The sequence below is a fragment of the Notechis scutatus genome, chromosome 3 (genome assembly GCF_049901735.1).
Source record: "Notechis scutatus isolate UNSWTSFEM ecotype Mainland chromosome 3, rNotScu1.2, whole genome shotgun sequence".
Lineage (NCBI taxonomy): Eukaryota > Metazoa > Chordata > Lepidosauria > Squamata > Elapidae > Notechis > Notechis scutatus.
Window position 1 is genome coordinate 209,172,484 of NC_142011.1, and position 18,079 is coordinate 209,190,562.

General features: G+C 43.5%; 1 protein-coding gene and 1 long non-coding RNA gene across 2 annotated transcripts; both read right to left on the reverse strand.

Annotated features, from left to right (window-relative positions):
* Positions 1 to 509: 509 nt before the first annotated feature.
* On the reverse strand, positions 510 to 1,387 carry LOC148131584 (uncharacterized). The gene is made up of 2 exons (XR_015749071.1): positions 1,189 to 1,387; positions 510 to 830 (listed from the first exon to the last, which is right to left on the reverse strand). It is a non-coding gene; the product is annotated as an uncharacterized LOC148131584 (long non-coding RNA).
* A 3,778-nt stretch (positions 1,388 to 5,165) lies between these two features.
* Positions 5,166 to 17,458, reverse strand: NAA20 (N-alpha-acetyltransferase 20, NatB catalytic subunit). Its single transcript, XM_087962276.1, has 6 exons — positions 17,217 to 17,458; positions 11,700 to 11,724; positions 10,472 to 10,562; positions 8,977 to 9,112; positions 7,183 to 7,328; positions 5,166 to 5,567 (listed from the first exon to the last, which is right to left on the reverse strand). The coding sequence occupies exons 1-6, from the start codon at positions 17,267 to 17,269 to the stop codon at positions 5,482 to 5,484; spliced, it is 537 nt and encodes a 178-aa protein (XP_087818402.1). The 5' UTR covers positions 17,270 to 17,458; the 3' UTR covers positions 5,166 to 5,481.
* Positions 17,459 to 18,079: the final 621 nt, after the last annotated feature.

The following is an 18,079-nucleotide window of genomic DNA, read 5'->3' on the forward strand; positions in this document are numbered from 1 at the left end:
GTTTTGTTGCAGACCTTTCATGACCCAACTAGGAACACCATCAGTGTTACAAGGGTGGTGGGTTGGGGGGGAGAAGAAGGGAAGAGGAGGAGAAGGAGGAGGAGGTTGAGGAGGACAGGGAGGAGGAGGAAGAGAAAAAGGAGGTGATGGAGGAGGAAGAGGAGGAGGAATGTGGGGTCCTTGGTGCTCTCTGAGCTTGGTGGTTTTCTTGCAGACCTTTCATGACCCAAAGTTGGTAGCATCATCAGTGCTAAAAAGGAGAGGATTTGCAGAGAAGGAGGAGGAGAACTGTGGGGTCCTTCATGCTCTCTGAGCTTGGTGGTTTTGTTGCAGACCTTTCATGACCCAACTAGGGAACACCATCAGTGTTACAAGGGTGATGGGTTGGGTGGGGGAGGAGGAGGAGGAGGAGGAGGTTGAGGAGGACAAGGAGAAGGAGGAAGAGGTGGAGGAGGAGGAGGAGGAGGAGGAGGAGGAGGTTGAGGAGGACAAGGAGAAGGAGGAAGAGAAGGAGGAGGAGAACTGTGAGGTCTTTGGTGTTCTCTAAGTTTGATGGTTTTCTTGCAGACGTTTCATTACCCGACTAGAAGGGAGGAGGGTTTGGAGAGGAGGAAGAAGAGGAGGCAAGAGACAGGGGGAGGGAGGAGGAGGGAGAGCAAGTGAGAGGGAGGGGTGGGGAGGGTCGCTTTCTTCCAGACCTTTAGCCAAGCTGCAGAACATTGCGCATTAATGCTCTGGCTGGCTGTGAACCAGGCTGTGGGTTTCCTTCCATTCCTCACTGTGGTTTCAGGACCCTCGTTGGGCGGTTGCACTCCTCTTGTTTCTGCCAGCTTGGGGATAAATGCTGGTGAACGAAGCAAAGGCAGCCAAACCCAGAGGGAGGACGGAGGAACCCCAGCGTCCCCCCCCCGCCCTCCTTCTGCCTGCCAGGCTTCCCCCCACACACACACACACACACCCTGGGATCTCCTGGTGGTCTCCCCTCCCAGCCCTGCTTCGCTTCCTGCTCAGCCAAGGGTGATCAGGCGGGGGAGGGGGGAGGAAAGGGGGGCTCCTACTTCGCCCAGTAGGAGCTGGACTACATCCCCCTCCCCCAACCCCCCCTCCCCGGCTGAGGATGGTGGGAGTTGTAGTCCCGCGCCTCGGAGGGGGGGAGGGGGAAATCTCCCCTTCCCTCGCCAGACTCACCTCTCTCCGCCTCCTCTCGCCAGCCCGCCTCCTCCTCCGGCGGCCCCACCGGCTGCGGCCCCGCTACTACGTCCCCCACCGCACAGATGTCCCGAACCCGGAAGAGAGAGAGAGAGGAAGTAAACAGGAAAAAGGCGGAGCCCCCGCTGACAATAGAGCTCCCGTAGAGAGCGTCGCTTCCACCAGCCGGAGGCGGGATTTCCGGCGCGCGTGAGCTAGGGAGATTAGAGGGAGGGAGGGAGGGAGGGAGGTTAAGTAGGTAGATTAAAAGAGAGCGAGGGAGAGAGATGATAGGTAGGTAAGCAGATACAGAATAGAATAGAAAGATAAAAAGAGATAAACGAAAGAGAGAGGTAGGTAGAGAGACAGACAGAATGAACAGAGAGATGATAGGTAGATAGGTAGGTAGAAAAGAGGTTGGTAGATTAGAGAGAGGTGATAGGTAGGTAGGTAGATGACAGAGGGAGAGAGATGGTAGGTAAGTAGATACAGAATAGAAAGATAGAGAGATAAACGAAAGAGAGATAGGTAGGTAGAGAGACAGACAGGCAGAAAGAACAGAGAGATGATAGGTAGGTAGGTAGAAAAGGTAGATTAGAGAGAGATGATAGGTAGGTAGGTAGATTAGATAGAGGGAGAGAGATGGTAGGTAGGTAATACAGAATAGAATAGAAAGATAGAGAGATAAACGAAAGAGAGAGAGGCAGGTAGGTAGAGAGACAGACAGACAGAAAGAACAGAGAGATGATAGGTAGATAGGTAGGTAGAAAAGAGAGGTAGGTAGATTAGAGAGAGATGATAGGTAGGTAGGTAGATTAGATAGAGGGAGAGAGATGGTAGGTAAGTAGATACAGAATAGAATAGAAAGATAGAGAGATAAATGAAAGAGAGAGAGGTAGGTAGACAGACAGACAAAGAACAGAGAGATGATAGGTAGATAGGTAGAAAAGAGAGGTAGGTAGATTAGAGATGATAGGTAGGTAGGTAGATTAGATAGAGGGAGAGAGATGTTAGGTAAATAGATACAGAATAGAATAGAAAGATAAAGAGAGAGAGGTAGAGACAGACAGAAAGAACAGAGAGATGATAGGTAGATAGGTAGGTAGAAAAGAGGTAGGTAGATTAGAGAGATGATAGGTAGGTAGGTAGATTAGATAGAGGGGGAGAGATGTTAGGTAAGTAGATACAGAATAGAATAGAGAGATAAACGAAGAGAGAGAGGCAGGTAGGTAGAGAGACAGACAGACAGAAAGAACAGAGAGATGATAGGTAGATAGGTAGGTAGAAAAGAGAGGTAGGTAGATTAGAGAGAGATGATAGGTAGGTAGGTAGATTAGATAGAGGGAGAGAGATGGTAGATAGGTAATACAGAATAGAATAGAAAGATGAGAGGGGTAGATTAGACACAGATGATAGCAAGGTAGGTAGAACAGAGATGATAGGTAGGTAAAAGAGAGGTAGGTAGATAGATCGATGATAGAGAGAAATAGAAAGAACAGATGATAGGTAGATAGGAGAGGTAGGTAGATTAGAGAGAGATAGGTAGGTAGAGAATAGAATAGAGAGGTAGAGAGGTAGATCAGATGGAGAGATGATAGGTAGGTAGAAGAGAGGTATGTAAAAGAGAGGGAGGGAGTAGAAGAGAGCTAGGTAAAAGAGGTAGGTAGGTAGGTAGATCAGACAGACAAACAGACAGATAGAACTGAGAGATATGATAGGTAGATAGGTTAGGTAGAAGAGAGAGGTTGATTAGAGAGAGATGATAGGTAGGTAGAGATTAGATAGAGGGAAAGGGAGATGGAGAGAGAATAATGGATGAACGATATAGTTAGAGATATACATGGATGGATTGACATAAAGGGATAGATAATAAAGCTAGATAAAGGATATATGAGACAAATAATAGAGAAAATGAATGAATGAATGAGAAAGTGCAAAGGATATAAATGGTAGCTTGATAGGTAATAAATTGCCCATAATCCCCCAGGGACTTTCTTTGGCTACAAATGGAGTGGAACAGACCCTGCCTACCCGCCCAGCCACCCTGCATACCCTGCTCCAGCACCTTCACCTCTGGCTGGCTGGCTGAGAAGCAGGGCTTGTCCTTCCCCCATTTAGGTAGCTCCCCAGACAAGGAGGAAAGGTCAGCAATGGCCACAGAGGACTGAGGACCCTCTTGAGGACCAGAGGAAGAAAACTCCAAAGGTGCTTTTTTTTTTCAAGAGGCAACTGGACTTCCTTTGACATTCCTGGAAAACGTTTTGCAATATTATTTTGCAAAGCTGTGCCCCTTGAGGGATGTGGACTTTTCAGCGTTGTAGTAAACACCAACTGCAGCTAGACTTGACCTCGGTGGAGGCCCAAAATGTATGTTGTTAAGCAAGACAGTTGCTAGGGGAGTTTTGCTTCATTTTACCACCTTTCTTGCCACCGTTGTTAAGCGAATCCCTGCAGTTAATAAGTGAGTAACCCGCTTGTGAAGTGAATCTGGCTTCCCCATTGACTTTTGTCAGGAGGTCGCAAAAGGAGATCACGTCACCTTGGGACACAGCAATGGTCGTAAGTCTGAGCCAAGCGTACTGAATTTTGATCCTGGGGAATGCTGCAATGGGCGCATGGGTGAAAACACCATCAGAAAGACACTTTTTTTCAGTGTTGTTGTAACTTTGAACGGTCACTAAATGAACTGTAAATTGAGGACCACATTATAATTCATAGAGCTCTGCCAGGGTTGTTCCTGAATGCTTTCAAGGTGAACTTCCAAGTGCATGCTGGATTAATTTATTTATTTATGTTACTTGCACCTAAGACAGTCAAGAACATCCGGTGGGGCATCTATGGGAATTCTCAGTCCTCCAGGTCACGGGGTCTCCAACCTTAGCAACTTTTAAGAATTGTGAACAAAGCAAAGCTGGCTGAGGAACACAGGGAATTGAAGTCCACAAGTTTTAAAAGTTGCTACGGCTGGAGACCCCCTACTCCAGGTCATGGTTGTCCCAAAGGTGCTTTTGTTTTTTTCAAGAGGCAGCTGGACTTTCCGGTTTTTACGTGAAGACGTTTCGCTTCTCATCCCAGAGGCTTCCTCAGCTTCTTCAGCCGTTTCGCTTCTCGTCCCAGAAGCTGAAGAAGCTTCTGGGATGAGAAGCGAAACGTCTTCAAAGAAAAAAAACAAAGTTCAGTTGCCTCTTGGGGGGAAAAAAAGCACCTTTGATACGTTGCAGGTGCATTCAGGGGTGGGATTCTGCTGGTTCGGCCCGGTTCGAGCAAACTGGATGTTAAATTTACATCTGGTTCGCCAAACCGGTAGTTGGACCGGCTGGCCCTGCCCACCACGCCCCTCCCAGGAGTCCCCCACGTGGCCCATTTTGGATGCAGGTAGGTGCAGGGTCTGCATGGAGGCTCTGGGAGGGCAAAAAACAGCCATCCCGGAAGTTCCAGAAGTCCAGAAACAGCTGTTTTCACCCTCCCAGAGGTCCGAGGGAAGCCTCCAGACTCTGGGGAAGGCGAAAAACGGCCCTCCCGGAAGTTCCAGTAGGCCACGCCCACCATGGCCACGCCCACCCAGCAACCAGGCAGCAAAACGGTTGCTGGGATTTTTGAATCCCACCAGTTCCCTTTACTGCCTTCTAGAGGTTGACTAAGCCAGCATTACCACTGAGAGGGAAATATTGGGGCCCCAAACTTGGACAATGTCAGGTTGTCAAAGCCTGATTTGTTTGCCTAGGGAAAATTATGGCACGGTGTGTTTTCTCCCACTCCCTTCTTTCCCCTTACTGTATTGTACCAGAATAAGAGTTGGAAGGGACCTTGGAGGTCTTCTAGTCCAACCCCCTGCTCACACGAAAAACCCTATACCACTTCAGACAAGGGACCGTCCAACGATCTTTTCTTAAAAACCTCCAGCGTGTATCATATTTTTATTTTGACAATTCGCATTCCTCACATTTTAAACGGGATTTTCCACCCCGCAAACATTATACTTTTTTAAAAAAAATTTATTAATGTAAAATTCGGTGAAAATGATCAGCCCTGCATTATTAACAACACGGCCTTCGGATTTATTAATATTGTTTTTAAAACTGAATCGTGATAAACATGGAAGTTAAAAGATTGTTTTGGGCTTTTGAGGCATTACGAGGTTTAGAAGCGCAGCCTAAAAGCAAAAACATGTCTTCGTATTTGCATATACTCTCTCTTTTTCTTCCAAAACTCCCAGTTGCATTAGAGATATCCTAATTGTTCTCATGTATCTACAGATTTTATTCTCGATATATTTTACAGCAACCCACAGTATTATTCAATATCTTCCGGCCGGACAGGATGTGGTAAAGGTATAATTGATTTCTTCTCTTTATCTCTTGATAGAGCTTTCCTCATGTCTGTAACAAAAAAAAAAAAAAACAACATGGAACGAAATATAGATTAGGAACACAACCTACAATTCAAAGCCCAGAGCAGCTGCAGCAGCTCTCAACCCTCTGGAATGAGATTCTCCCCCCAAATCCACAGAGTTTCTATCCTGAGGATGCTCAGGGAGCCATTAACGACATAACTACAGGTTTACAAACACACCAGCTCAAAACTCAAGAGTTATAGGAGTGGTGCAGAAAACTCAACATCTGGAGTAAAGTTGGATACTGCATGCTATTATTGTCCATTTTCCACCAATGATGCAGTGGGCTGACAAGCTCATTTTGTTCTGCATCTGTTCTGTCTCTCGAATGGCATTTGATTGTCTTTTTGGAAATTTGGATTACAGATAAATGTGTATATACAGGTTCCCCCTGTGCTAACTTGAATGTTTAATAATATTTAATATTGTAATACAGCGCAAAAATATATACATAAGGCTATTTATCAAAATATAAAATGTAAGAAGTGTATAGTTGATTGCAGATTACAGATTAACAGAGTTGGAAGGGACCTTATAGGTCATCTAGTCCAACCCCCAACCCCCCACCCAAGCAGCAGACCCTACACCATTTCTGTCAAATGGCAGTCCAATCTCCCCTTGAAAGTCTCCAGGGATGAAGCTCCCACAACTTCCGAGGGCAACTTCTGTTCCTTTGGTTGATTGTTCTCACTGTCAGAAAGTTTCTCCTTATTTCCAGGTTAAATCTCTCCTCGATCAGTTTCCATCCATTACTCCTTGTCTGGCCTTCGGGGGCTTTAGAAAATAGCTTGACCCCCTCCTCCTCTCTGGGGCAGCCCTTCAAATATTGGAAGACTGCGATCACGTCTCCCCTGGTCCTTTTCTTCATTATTATATTATAATTTATTCTTATACTTTTACATAATAAGTTCATTATTATTGCTTGTATTGTTCAATATTTTGTTATTAACAGAGCTTATAGATCTATAAATGACAGGCTAACACTTTGTAAGTAGATTTAGTAGTTTTAACAACAGGGCCTGTTTCAAAAGGGGTGGGAAACCAAATTGTTATATTAATCAGCATTCAACTAGGGAGGAGGTTAGGTGTATGTATGTGTTGGTTTTAGGTTTTTTTTTTAAGACACTTTTTGTGAATGTCTTGTTCTATTTTTTTTTTAATATTTTGTCTTTTTTGAATAAATTAAAAATTTTGGGGGAAAAAAACCCAATGTATAGTTTGGCAGGATTTGTTCCTGTATTTTGCATGTAAGAACTTAAAACAAATAGAGGCAAAGACATTTTTTTAAATGGGGATTTGTGTCAATCTTCTGTGGGAGATGAACAGACTGAGCTGGATGGTGGGGGGGGTGAAATATGTCAGCAGTTTGGAATCTTTGTGCTCTCGCAAGAGACCTACATTCAGCCCCATCCCTGAATTCCATTGACCCTGATCTAGGGCCAATTTAGTTTTGACCGTTAAATCGACCAGATTCTTGAGTATAAGTAGCAGTAATAAGCTCTTCAGGGCTTGGAACTCAAGTGAATGTCCCTGGTTCTTTACAGCTGGCACCATGCGTTTATCCCAAGTACCCTTTTGCGACTAAAAATCCGCACACTTACCGTAAGCATCTTCGTCAGGTTCCCCGCTGCTGGCCGAGTAGTACTCTAACACGGTTCTGTACACGCTGTAGCCCAGTTGCTTGTACATGTTCACCGCAACCTGATTTGACACTCTCACAAAGAGATCCACGAAAAATCCACCCTTTCTTCAGCAAGAAAAGAAGACGGAAGGGTAAGAAGACAGCGAGAGCAACATTTAAGATTGTGCGGCGCTATTAGGAGAAATGACGGCGCTAAGTAAAATTGCAAGGTGTTATCTGTTCGTGGGCAAATAAGAATTGAAGCGTTAGGGGGGATTCCCTGACTAGAAAATGATTGGATTAATGTTCTCGTTTTTTTTTAAATTTTTCTTATTTTATCGGGGTGAAATCGGGATGACAGATTGGAGCCGAGCATTTACCAGCTGGATGCCCTCCCTGAAGCCTATGCGGAGTTCACAGCAGATATTTCCTCTTTGCACCCAGAGGGAGAAATATCTGTCACTGCCTAGGATTGAACTGTCAACCTTTCGAGTGGGTGGAGAGCATCTTCACCTCTAGACCGCTGCGCCGCTCACAATGTTTTAATTAATGTTCTCTTATGTTCTGGTTTAATTATATTACAACTCTAAAATGAAATACAAGGAGAAATTAAGAGCACTCAAATTACAATGAGGTAACCTATTACAAATTACAATGAGGTAATAGATATACACTAGTTTGATGCCCGTGCTTTGCTACAAAACTATGTGGTCGGGCTTAGATTTTGGGGAGGAAAATAAGGGGGGGGGGAATTCTGCCTCTGCCTACCATCATCCATCAGTATTCATCTGGCTAGCGTCCTGTCAGTGTGTGAAAGAGTTGAGGGCTGTTTGGAAACTGAAAGAGTATTTGCTGTGTGAGCAAGGAGACAGCAAGGAGCCTGGGCACGGCTTAGCTCAACTGCTCTGTACTAAAGCTGCTTGGTGCTGTGAAAGTAAAAGTGAAACTGAAAGTCCTCTGCTTGTATTTTGCATTTGGAAGAGATTTCTTTTCAGGTGGGCGGGGGAGTAGAACTCCTTTGCATCAGAGCATGTTAACAATAATACACAAAATATTAATGCTCTGGGGGTCATTTCAAAAAATCCTTTCTTAGCGAGCCCCTAGAAGCCAAGAGGAAGATACGTGCCAAATTTCAAGTTTGTAGGCTTTATGGTTCCGGAGATTTTTGTGATGATGCGTGAGTGGCATTTCGCTTTTATATAGATAGATTTCACATGAATGTTTCTTTTGTTACAATTAGCTCTTATCATGAACCATCTTCTTATTGCTATAAAATCCACCCATAAATGCAAAGATTGACTAGCTCTTATACACTTAAAAGCACTTTGTCCCACTATTATTTAAATTTGCTTTCTGCAACCATGTAATTTTTAAATGAATTGAAAATGATGCTCCCTCTAATTCTTTTTTTTTTTGCTTATCTTTTAAATTTTTAGTCAAGAATTTCATTTTTATTTATCTTAAGGCCTGCAACCTTGCCAAATTCCTCTATTTCCTTTATTAATTTTACTCCCATATCCAACCAACCAACCATCCATCCATCCATCTATCTAATCTCATGCCATCATCTATTTTTAAGAAAGCCACAAAACGCACAAGCTGTAGCCTAAAAACGAAATCCAGCTATCTTTGAAGTTTCGTCATCCCTCTGTCTCATTCCTAAGAAACCAGACCGTTTCCCTAAATTGAATATTAACAATTAGGATTTTTTTACCCTAATCCATACCTCCCTGAGAACTCACCCAAATATATTTGCTCACAAAATCTGCCTCACCTCTCCGAGATTTCCTCCAGCAGCTCCATCAGTTTGGCAGCCAGCCCCAACCGGCGGAACTCGGGGGCCACCGAGAGCGCGGTCACGTGGCCGTGCCACTCTTCCCTGGCCACGGATCCTTCAGCTTTGCCCATGACTGCAAGGAAGATCGGCGGGGATCAACCAACACAAATGTTAGTTGGGGCATTTGCTTAGCACCTTATTCCAGCAGAAGGGGGGGAAAAATACCTATTTCACTACAGAAGTACCCTAAAGCAGGGGTCTCCAACCTTGGCCAATATGAAGACTTGTGGACTTCAACTCCCAGAATTCCCCCTCCAGTCATGTTAGCTCAGGGATTCTGGGAGTTGGAAGTCCACAAATCTTAAACTTGCCAAGTTGGAAGACCCTTGAACTAAAAGATTCAGAAAATTTCAATCCATGTCATTTGGCTGGACTCTTCCTGAACTGATCAAAAGTTTCAGTTATGGCAAACCCATGCAGGTAATCCTCAGCTTATACGATCTGTTGCTTAGCAACCAGTCAAAATTAGGACCCACTCCCAAAAATGGAACGTTTGAAAGGTCTAGTGTCCAGAACTAGCACCAAAGACTCCCCAGTTGTTCCTCCTCCTCCCTTCCAACACTGATGAAGTTACCTAGTTGGGTCACGAAACATCTGCAAGAAAGCAACCAAGTTCCTCCGAGAGCACGAAGGACTCCATAGTCCTTCCTTCCTTCCTTCCTTCCTTCCTTCCTTCCTTCCTTCCTTCCTTCTTTCCTTCCACCTCTCCTTTCCTCCTCTGCCAACAAATTCTCCCTCCTTCCTCCTTCCTCCTTCCCTCCCTCCTTCCTTCCTCCCCTCCTCCTCCCTCCTTCCTTTCCTTCCTTCCTCCTTGGTGTTCTATGAGCTTGGTTGCTTTTTTGCAGACATTTCATTACCTCACTAGGTAACATTTTCAGAAGGGAGGGCGAGTTTGTGAACAGGAGGAAGGAGAGGAAGAGGAGGAGGAGGAGAACTGAGGGGTCCTTGGGGCTCTCTGAGCTTGGTGGTTTTCTTGTAGACCACCAGGGAACATTATCAGTGATTTCCTTCCTTCCTCCCTTCCTTCTCTCCTTCCTTCCTCCTCCTCCTCTCCTTCCTTCCTTCCTCCTCTTCCTCCTCCTCTCTGCAAACCCAACACCCTTCTGGCACTGATGAAGTTACCTAGTTGGCTCACGAAACATCTATAAGAAAACCACCAAGCCAGTAGTGGGATTCAGCCAGTTTGCACCGGTTTGAAGGAACCAGTTGTTAACTTTCTGAGCCGTTTGGTGAACTGCTTGTTGGAAGAAACCATTAGGGCAGAGAACCGGTTGTGAAATGATTTGAACCCCACCACTGAGCCCAACCCTTACGACTTACGACCCAAATCGCGGGCTCCATTACAGTCGTAGGTCAAGAGCTATACTTTGTAGGTTCAATTCTTAAAAGAGTCCAGATAGAGAAAAAAGAAAAGGGAAGAGGTCGTACTTACTGTAGCCCATCAGCTCTCCCCCAGGAGCTTCCGCCACAATAAAATATTCTGGCCAGTGAGCCAAGTACTGCAAGTAGAATGGAATTCCATACTAGACGAAGGGTTTTATGTTAAGGAGGATTCACCTCAGCCAGCGTGCCTTCAAGAACAAACTAAGCCTCACCAAATAAAATAAAAGAGAACCATTCCAAAATTCCACTAGTTTTGCCTGTGAGCAACACGCTTGTGATCAATGTATGGAGAAGCCGTCACGTTCCAGACTGTTAAATATACTCTTCTGAGTAGGAAACTACAGAGTAAGCTGCTGTTGTTCCCACTGTAGGTGTGTTTCTCCCATGGTTTTTCTATTGTATCTCATGAAGAAATATGTGTCTGCCTGTTAGAGAAACCCTTGCGAGGTGTTAGGGAGCTGCTGCAATTCCCTAGCGAGGACCTTACAGTGGCAGCCATATGAGGTAGGCAGAGGGCAGGAGAAGAAGCAATGGATAGAAACTAACCAAGGAGAGAAGCAACGTAGAACTGAGGAAGAATTTCCTGACAGTGAGGACAATTAACCAGTGGAACAGCTTGCTACTAGAAGTTGTAGATGCTCCCAACACTGGAAGTTTTTAAGAAGAGATTGGAAAGCCATTGGACTGGGATGGCATAGGCTCTCCCGTTTGAGCAGGGGGTTGGACTAGAAGACCTCCAAGGTCCCTTCCAAACTCTCTTGGTCTGTTAATTAATCACTGAAACAGCTTGCCTCCAGAAGTGGTGGGAGTTTTTAAGAAGAGATTGAAATTAAGGAGAAATTTCCTGAGAGTAAGGACAATTAACCAGTGGAACAGTGAGAGTGCCATCACTGGAGGCTTTCAAGAAGAGATTGGACTGCCATCTGTCAGATATGGTGTAGGGTCTCCCGCTTGGGTGGGGGGGGTTGGACTAGATGACCTACAAGGTCCCTTCCAACTCTGATTTATCTGCTATCTGCTTGCCACCAGAAAGTTGTTCATCACCTGGAGGTTTTTAAGAAGAGACTGGACAGCCACTTGTCTGAAATGGAAGAGGGTCTCCTGTTTGAACAGGAGGTTGGACTAGAAGACCTCCAAGGTCCCTTCCAACTCTGTTATATTATTCCATTCCATATTTTCTATTCCATTTTATTCCATTCCTCATATCCTATCCTATCCTATCAAGATCCCAGCTATGACCATCGATGTCTTCACCCCGAAGTCTCAATTAAAGATACAGTCTCTGTCAGGGGATCCAAGTTGCTGTGGAAAACAAGAAAAAAAAATTTTTTAAATACTGAGAGGAGGACAAGGCAGCACTACAATCAAACATCTTTCCAGCTCCTTCCAACCCACAGAAGACTTCGAAGACCAGGACTGTCGTTTTCTCCAAGGTCATAGCAAATGGGAAGCAAATTCCAGCACTCCGGGTAAGAAAACGGCACTTCGGACCAGCAGGCTAACTAACTTATGGCCACAACTGGGGCTCAAAATTTCCGTTGCTAAGCGAAACTGTAAAGTGGGTTTGGCCCCATATTACGCACTTTCTTGCCACCGTCGTCAAGCAAAGCATTGCGGCGGTTAAATTAGTAACACGGGTGCGATTAGTGAATCTGATTTCCCCGTTGATTCTGCTTGTCAGAAGGTCGCAAAAGGGGATCACACATCCCAGGGGACACGGGAACCGTCGTAAATACGAAGCAGTCGCCAAGTGTCCAAACTGAAACAAAGGTTTTGTCAGAGTATATTCATGAATTGGAACAGAGATTGGTGACAAGGTCAGCCAATGAATAGGCCTAGCAACTAAGTCAGCCAATGAGGACTGTTTGGAAACCGAAACTAGAATGAGCCCAGGCGTGGCTCTATATTAAGCTCTGCAGCTCTGAAGTCTGCCTTCTGTTGAGTTCTGAGTCTGTCTGTTGAAAATGAAACTGCTTCTCTCCTCCTGCTTGCCTGCTGAACTAGAAGTAAAAGAGAAACTAACTTGCTTGCTGAAGACTGGAGCTCTGCTCTGAACTTGCACCGTGTTTCTGTCTGAGTTTGCTCCGTGTTGGAGAAATCTACAACTGGTTTGTAAAATCTACTTATTATGCTTATAAAGACATTAAAGGAAGCATCAGCCATCGGTGCTTATTTTTCTGGCGCTGAATTAATGCTGCAAAAACTCTGAACAGGTTTGCGGATGACACGACAGTGATTGGTCTCATTTGAGACAACGATGAATCTGCATACAGGCAGGAGGTTATACGACTAAGGTTGTGGTGTAACCGGAACAATCTGGAACTGAACACGCTCGAAACCGTAGAAATGGTGGTAGACTTTAGAAGAAACCCTCCCATACTACCACCTCTTACAATACTAGACAACACAGTATCAACAGTGGAGACCTTTAAATTTCTAGGTTTCATCATATCATAAGATCTAAAATGGACGCCTAACATCAAAAACGTCATCAGAAAAGCACAATGAAGAATGTTCTTTCTGCACCCACTCAGGAAGCACAAACTGCCCAAAAGGAGCTGCTGATCCAGTTCTACAGAGGAATTATTGAGTCTATCATCTGCACCTCTATTACTGTCTGGTTTGGCTCTGCAACCTAACAGGAAAGACACAGAATTCAGAGGGTAATTAGGACTGCAGAAAAAACAATTACTACCAACCTGCCTTCCATGGAGGACCTGTATACTGCATGAAATCAAAAAGAGGCTGTGAAAATATTTACAGACCCCTCACATCCCGGACATAAACTGTTTCAACTCCTTCCCTCAAAACGACGCTATAGAGCCCTGCACACCAGAACAACCAGACACAAGGGGAGTTTTTTCCCCAACGCCATCACTCTGCTAAACAAATCATTCCCTCAATACTTACTCAATATTTACAAAGTCTGCATTACTATTACTATTAACCTTCTCATCACTCCTTATCACCCCTCCCCTCCCACTTGTGACTGTATGACTGTAACTTTGTCACTTGTCTCCTTACCATTTATATTGACTATTTCCTAGTATGATTTGACAGCTTATTGTACCCTATGATTATTATTAAGTGTTGTACCTGATGATTCTTGACTCTTGACGAATGTATCTTAATAGAATAGAATAGAATAGAATAGAATAGAATAGAATAGAATAGAATAGAATAGAATAGAATAGAATAGAATAGAATAGAATAGAATAGAATAGAATAGAAGTAGAGTAGAGTAGAATAGAATAGAATAGAATAGAATAGAATAGAATAGCATAGAATAGGAGTAGACTAGAATAGAATAGAAATTGGAATATAGAATGGAATGGAATGAAGTGTAGAATAGAATAGAATAGAATAAATAGAATAGAATAGAATAGAATAGAATAGAAACTGGAATATAGAAACTGGAATGAAGTATAGAATAGAATAGAATAGAATAAATAGAATAGAATAGAATAGAATAGAATAGAATAGAATAGAATAAGAGTAGAATAGAATAAGAATAGAATAAGAATAAGAATAGAATAGAAACTGGAATATAGAATAGAATAGGAGTAGAGTAGAATAGCATAGCATAGAACAGAATAGAATAATGGAATGAAGAGTAGAGTAGAGTAGAATAAGAATAAGAATAAGAATAAGAATAGAATAGAATAGAATAGGAATAGGAATAGAATAGAACAGAATTCTTTATTGGCCAAGTGTGATTGGACACACAAGGAATTTGTCTTGGTACACTGAGAGCATTTGCACCAAGACAAATTCCTTGTGTGTCCAATCACACTTGGCCAATAAGGAATTCTATCTTCTATCTATCCTCTATCTATCTAAGCATGAAAATAGTTGGAGTCACTTTTTTCAGTAAACTTCAAACAGTCGCTAAACCAACTGTTTTAAGTCAGGGACTTCCTGCTGTCCTTATTTCAGGGTCTGATGGAAATGCATCCAAAGCCAAGACTTAGTTCCAACTAGCTCAACCTGTCTATCAAGGGATTTAATTGGAATGGAGCTGGAAGAGACCCTGAAGGTCTTCTAGTCTAGTCCCCTGCTCCAGCAGGGAGCATCAAATGGGTTTGTTTTTTTCCTTAGATAGCAACACAGCAATAAGTCATAGTGCAACCTCTACATGGTACAGGTAAGTCCTCAACATACAAGAGTTCATTTAGTGACCGTTCAAAGTTACAATGGCACTGGAAAAAAAAGACTTATGACCGTTTGTCACATAACCGTTGCGGCATCCCTCAGGTCATGTGATCAAAATTCAGACAGTTGGTGACTGACTCATATTTACGACGGTTGCAGTGTCCCGGGGTCATGAGATTCCCTTTTGCGACCTTTTGACAAGCAGTCAATGGGGAATCCATATTCATTTAACAACCATGCTTCTAACTTAACAGTATAATGATTCACTTAACAACCGTGGCACAAAAAGATGTAAAACGGGGCAAAACTCACTTAACAAATGTTTCACTTAGCAACATAAATTAGAACTTAATAAGACAATTGCACTATTATTAGAATTATATAACTTGTCAGATGTAAACATGATGAATACTATTCTATTTTTAATAAATAAGTTGTAAAATGTGATTAGAAAGGGGGATGTTTTTAAAATATAATAGTGGCATAGTTAAAAATCAGAAAGGGGATAAATAATGGAAGATTATAACTCAACATAAATGGGTGAATTATTATTAGAATTATATAAGTCTGTTAAACACCACAGAGATGATTAATAATGTTTTATTTGCAGTTAAAAGAGGGATATTCAGAACATGGAGATTGATACAAAATTAAGAGATTGAAATGGTGAATAATCAAAGAATGAAAGATTACAATTTAACAAAATGTGTGCATTAATATTAAGATTGTTTTAAATATGAAAAATATTATCATATTTGTTTTAAAATGTAAGACACTATGGTGCCACACTGTTCATACAATGTTTGTAAAAAACAAAAAATAAATAAAAAATATATTTAAAAAAGCTCAATTGTGGTCATAAGTTGAGGACTACATGTACAAAAAAGAAAACCAGCAGAAGGAGCATTGATTAAGAAAAAAAGAGCCAGTCTAGTGTAATTAAGTTGCTGGAGTAGAAACTAGTAAATTAGTTCTAGTCCCTCCTGAGGTAGGAAAGCTGGCTGGATGACTTGGGCCAACCCCTCCCTCTCAGGCCAACCCAGGTTGTTGTGGGGGAAAAAAAGATGAGAAAGGAGTATTGTTAGGCATTTTTGCTGCCTTGAGTTACTTACAAAGTAATAAAGACAGGATTAAAAAATAAATAAATAAAATAGAAACAATCGGTTGCTTCTTTCTGGTGTGGCTCCTATGTCTGTTTTTTGTGTATATATACTGTGTGTTTGTAAGTAACTAAATAAAAAAGGGGAAATCTTCCAGGTGATAAAATTGTCTCAATATTTTCAGGAAGAACCTAAAGGGCCACCTCTCAAGGATGGTTTAAACTGGTCTTTCTGCATAATGCAGAGGGTTGGACTAGATGACCTCATGCTCCCTTCCATCATTCTAGGGTTGTATTGTAGCCAACTAACAGGAAGGGTATTTGGAAAAGCTGGGCTTTGTAGTTAAAGCCAAACAAGGAGAGGAGGGCCACGGGTGCAGTTTCCTTCTCCATCAACACCCTCTTCAAACTCTATGAGATTATAGATAATTAAAAAGAATTAAAAGACAGACATGGGTAATATCCAAATTTCACTCTGGGAAATCTGACAAGTGAGTTGAAATAAGAGTGGAAACTCTCATTTTTACACTTCAAGCAAAACGAGCCTCTTGGTAGCGAGATGAGTGACATATAAATTCAATTTATAAATAAGGAAAACACAAAGCAGCTTAAATTCTTGCTTTAATTCTAGAAGGCTTCTCACAGAAATTTTAAAAAGGGACGGCAGATAAAGACCTAGGGGTCCATCAACTTTGCCTTTTCAGTTTGTTTTTTGTTATTTTTGTTGTTTTAATTATTTTATCTCTATGTGTGTGTGTGTGTGTGTGAATCTATGTGTGTGTGTGTGTGTGTGTATATATATACACATACATACATACACACACACATAAAATAATTAAAATAACACACACACACACACACACATATATATACACACACACACACATATAATGGTAAATATAATTCAATATTATATACCTTACAATATAATGTGTATTATATTGTGTATAATGTGTATATATGTGTATAATGTGTATATTATAATGTGTATTATATAATGTGTATTATAAATATTTATATATATTGTCGGAGGTGTCCCTCTGACATCTGCCCTTGAAAAAGTGAAACCATATTGAACCTGCTTGGGACCTGGATGAGAGACCACCAGGAGATCCAAACCGCTGCTTCAGAAAGACCCTGAGAGGAGGACCCCAGCAGGCTCTCCTCCCCTTTCTCCGGCCAGGGCTTTAAGCATTAGCAGCTGAATCCTTTCCCAGCCGCCTGCTCAGCTAGGGAATCGCACCTGCTGTCCCTGGACGGGAGACCACCAGGTGATGCCAGGGCCAGAATGGGACGGGAAGAGGGGAAAGACCCCGGAAGAAGCCAGAGGAGACCCGCCATGAACTCGTCGGGAGGCCAGAAAGCGCTCACAGGGAAGGGGGCTCTTGAGGTCATTTAGCCCACCCTCTCCTCCCCGGGCTCCTTCCTTAGAAGCCCCATTCCCAAGCGAGGCCCCCTCCCTTCTCCCAGATCCGCAGCATGGGTCCCCTCGAGGTCATCTAGACCACCACCACCCCGCCCGGCGCTGGGCCCGGGGCCTCACATGTTGTTGAAGCGGAAGAGGTCATTGCAAGTGAACGCCCGCAGAGAAGTCATGCCTGTCTCCAGGGCAGCCGACCCGGAAGCCGCCGCCGCGATGCACCGCCCCGTGACCCCCGAGCGTTTCCGCTCCGTGACCCCGAGCGTTTCCGCTCCGTCGCCGGGCAACGGAGCCGCCGAAGCCACGCCCACCCGAGCGTAAGAGATGCGCCCCGATTCCAGGAGCCGCCGAGGCCCCGCCCATTTGAGCGTAAGAGGCGCGCCAATCCCAGAACCTCCGAAGCCCCGCCCACCAGAACCTAGAGAGAAGTTAGTAGAAGCGCGCTGTATTCCTCGTAGCCGTCACTTACGGGCTCGCATCCCGTCAATGGGCCCTTTAAGTCTCCTCTCTTTCTCCAATCTCCTTCATCGTCCTACCTCGCAGGGCTGTTGTGTGGGAAACAAGAGGCTATATAAAACGCAGTGCAACCACCTCCTCTCTGATCATTGGGGGTCTGAGTGGAACCCTTGCAGCTGTGTTTCTCTCCTTGGCAACTTTAAGAGAGATGGACTTCGACTCCCAGAATTCCCCAGCCAGCTGGCTGGGGAATTCTGGGAGTTGAAGTCCACCTCTCCTAAAGTGTCCAAATTACACTGCACTTATATGGAGAGGTGCCAACTCAATTTGCATCATGCACTCATGATGCCACACACAAAACCACACAAACACACGTCAGTTCCAAAGCCATCACTCCCACAGTGCCAAAAAATATGTGCATCCTTACAATCGTTAAATTGTTATAAATATGAATATTAACATCAATTAACATGTCAATCAGATTCCACTTACCATTCCTTTCTCCTACAATAGAAAGTGGAATCTGATTG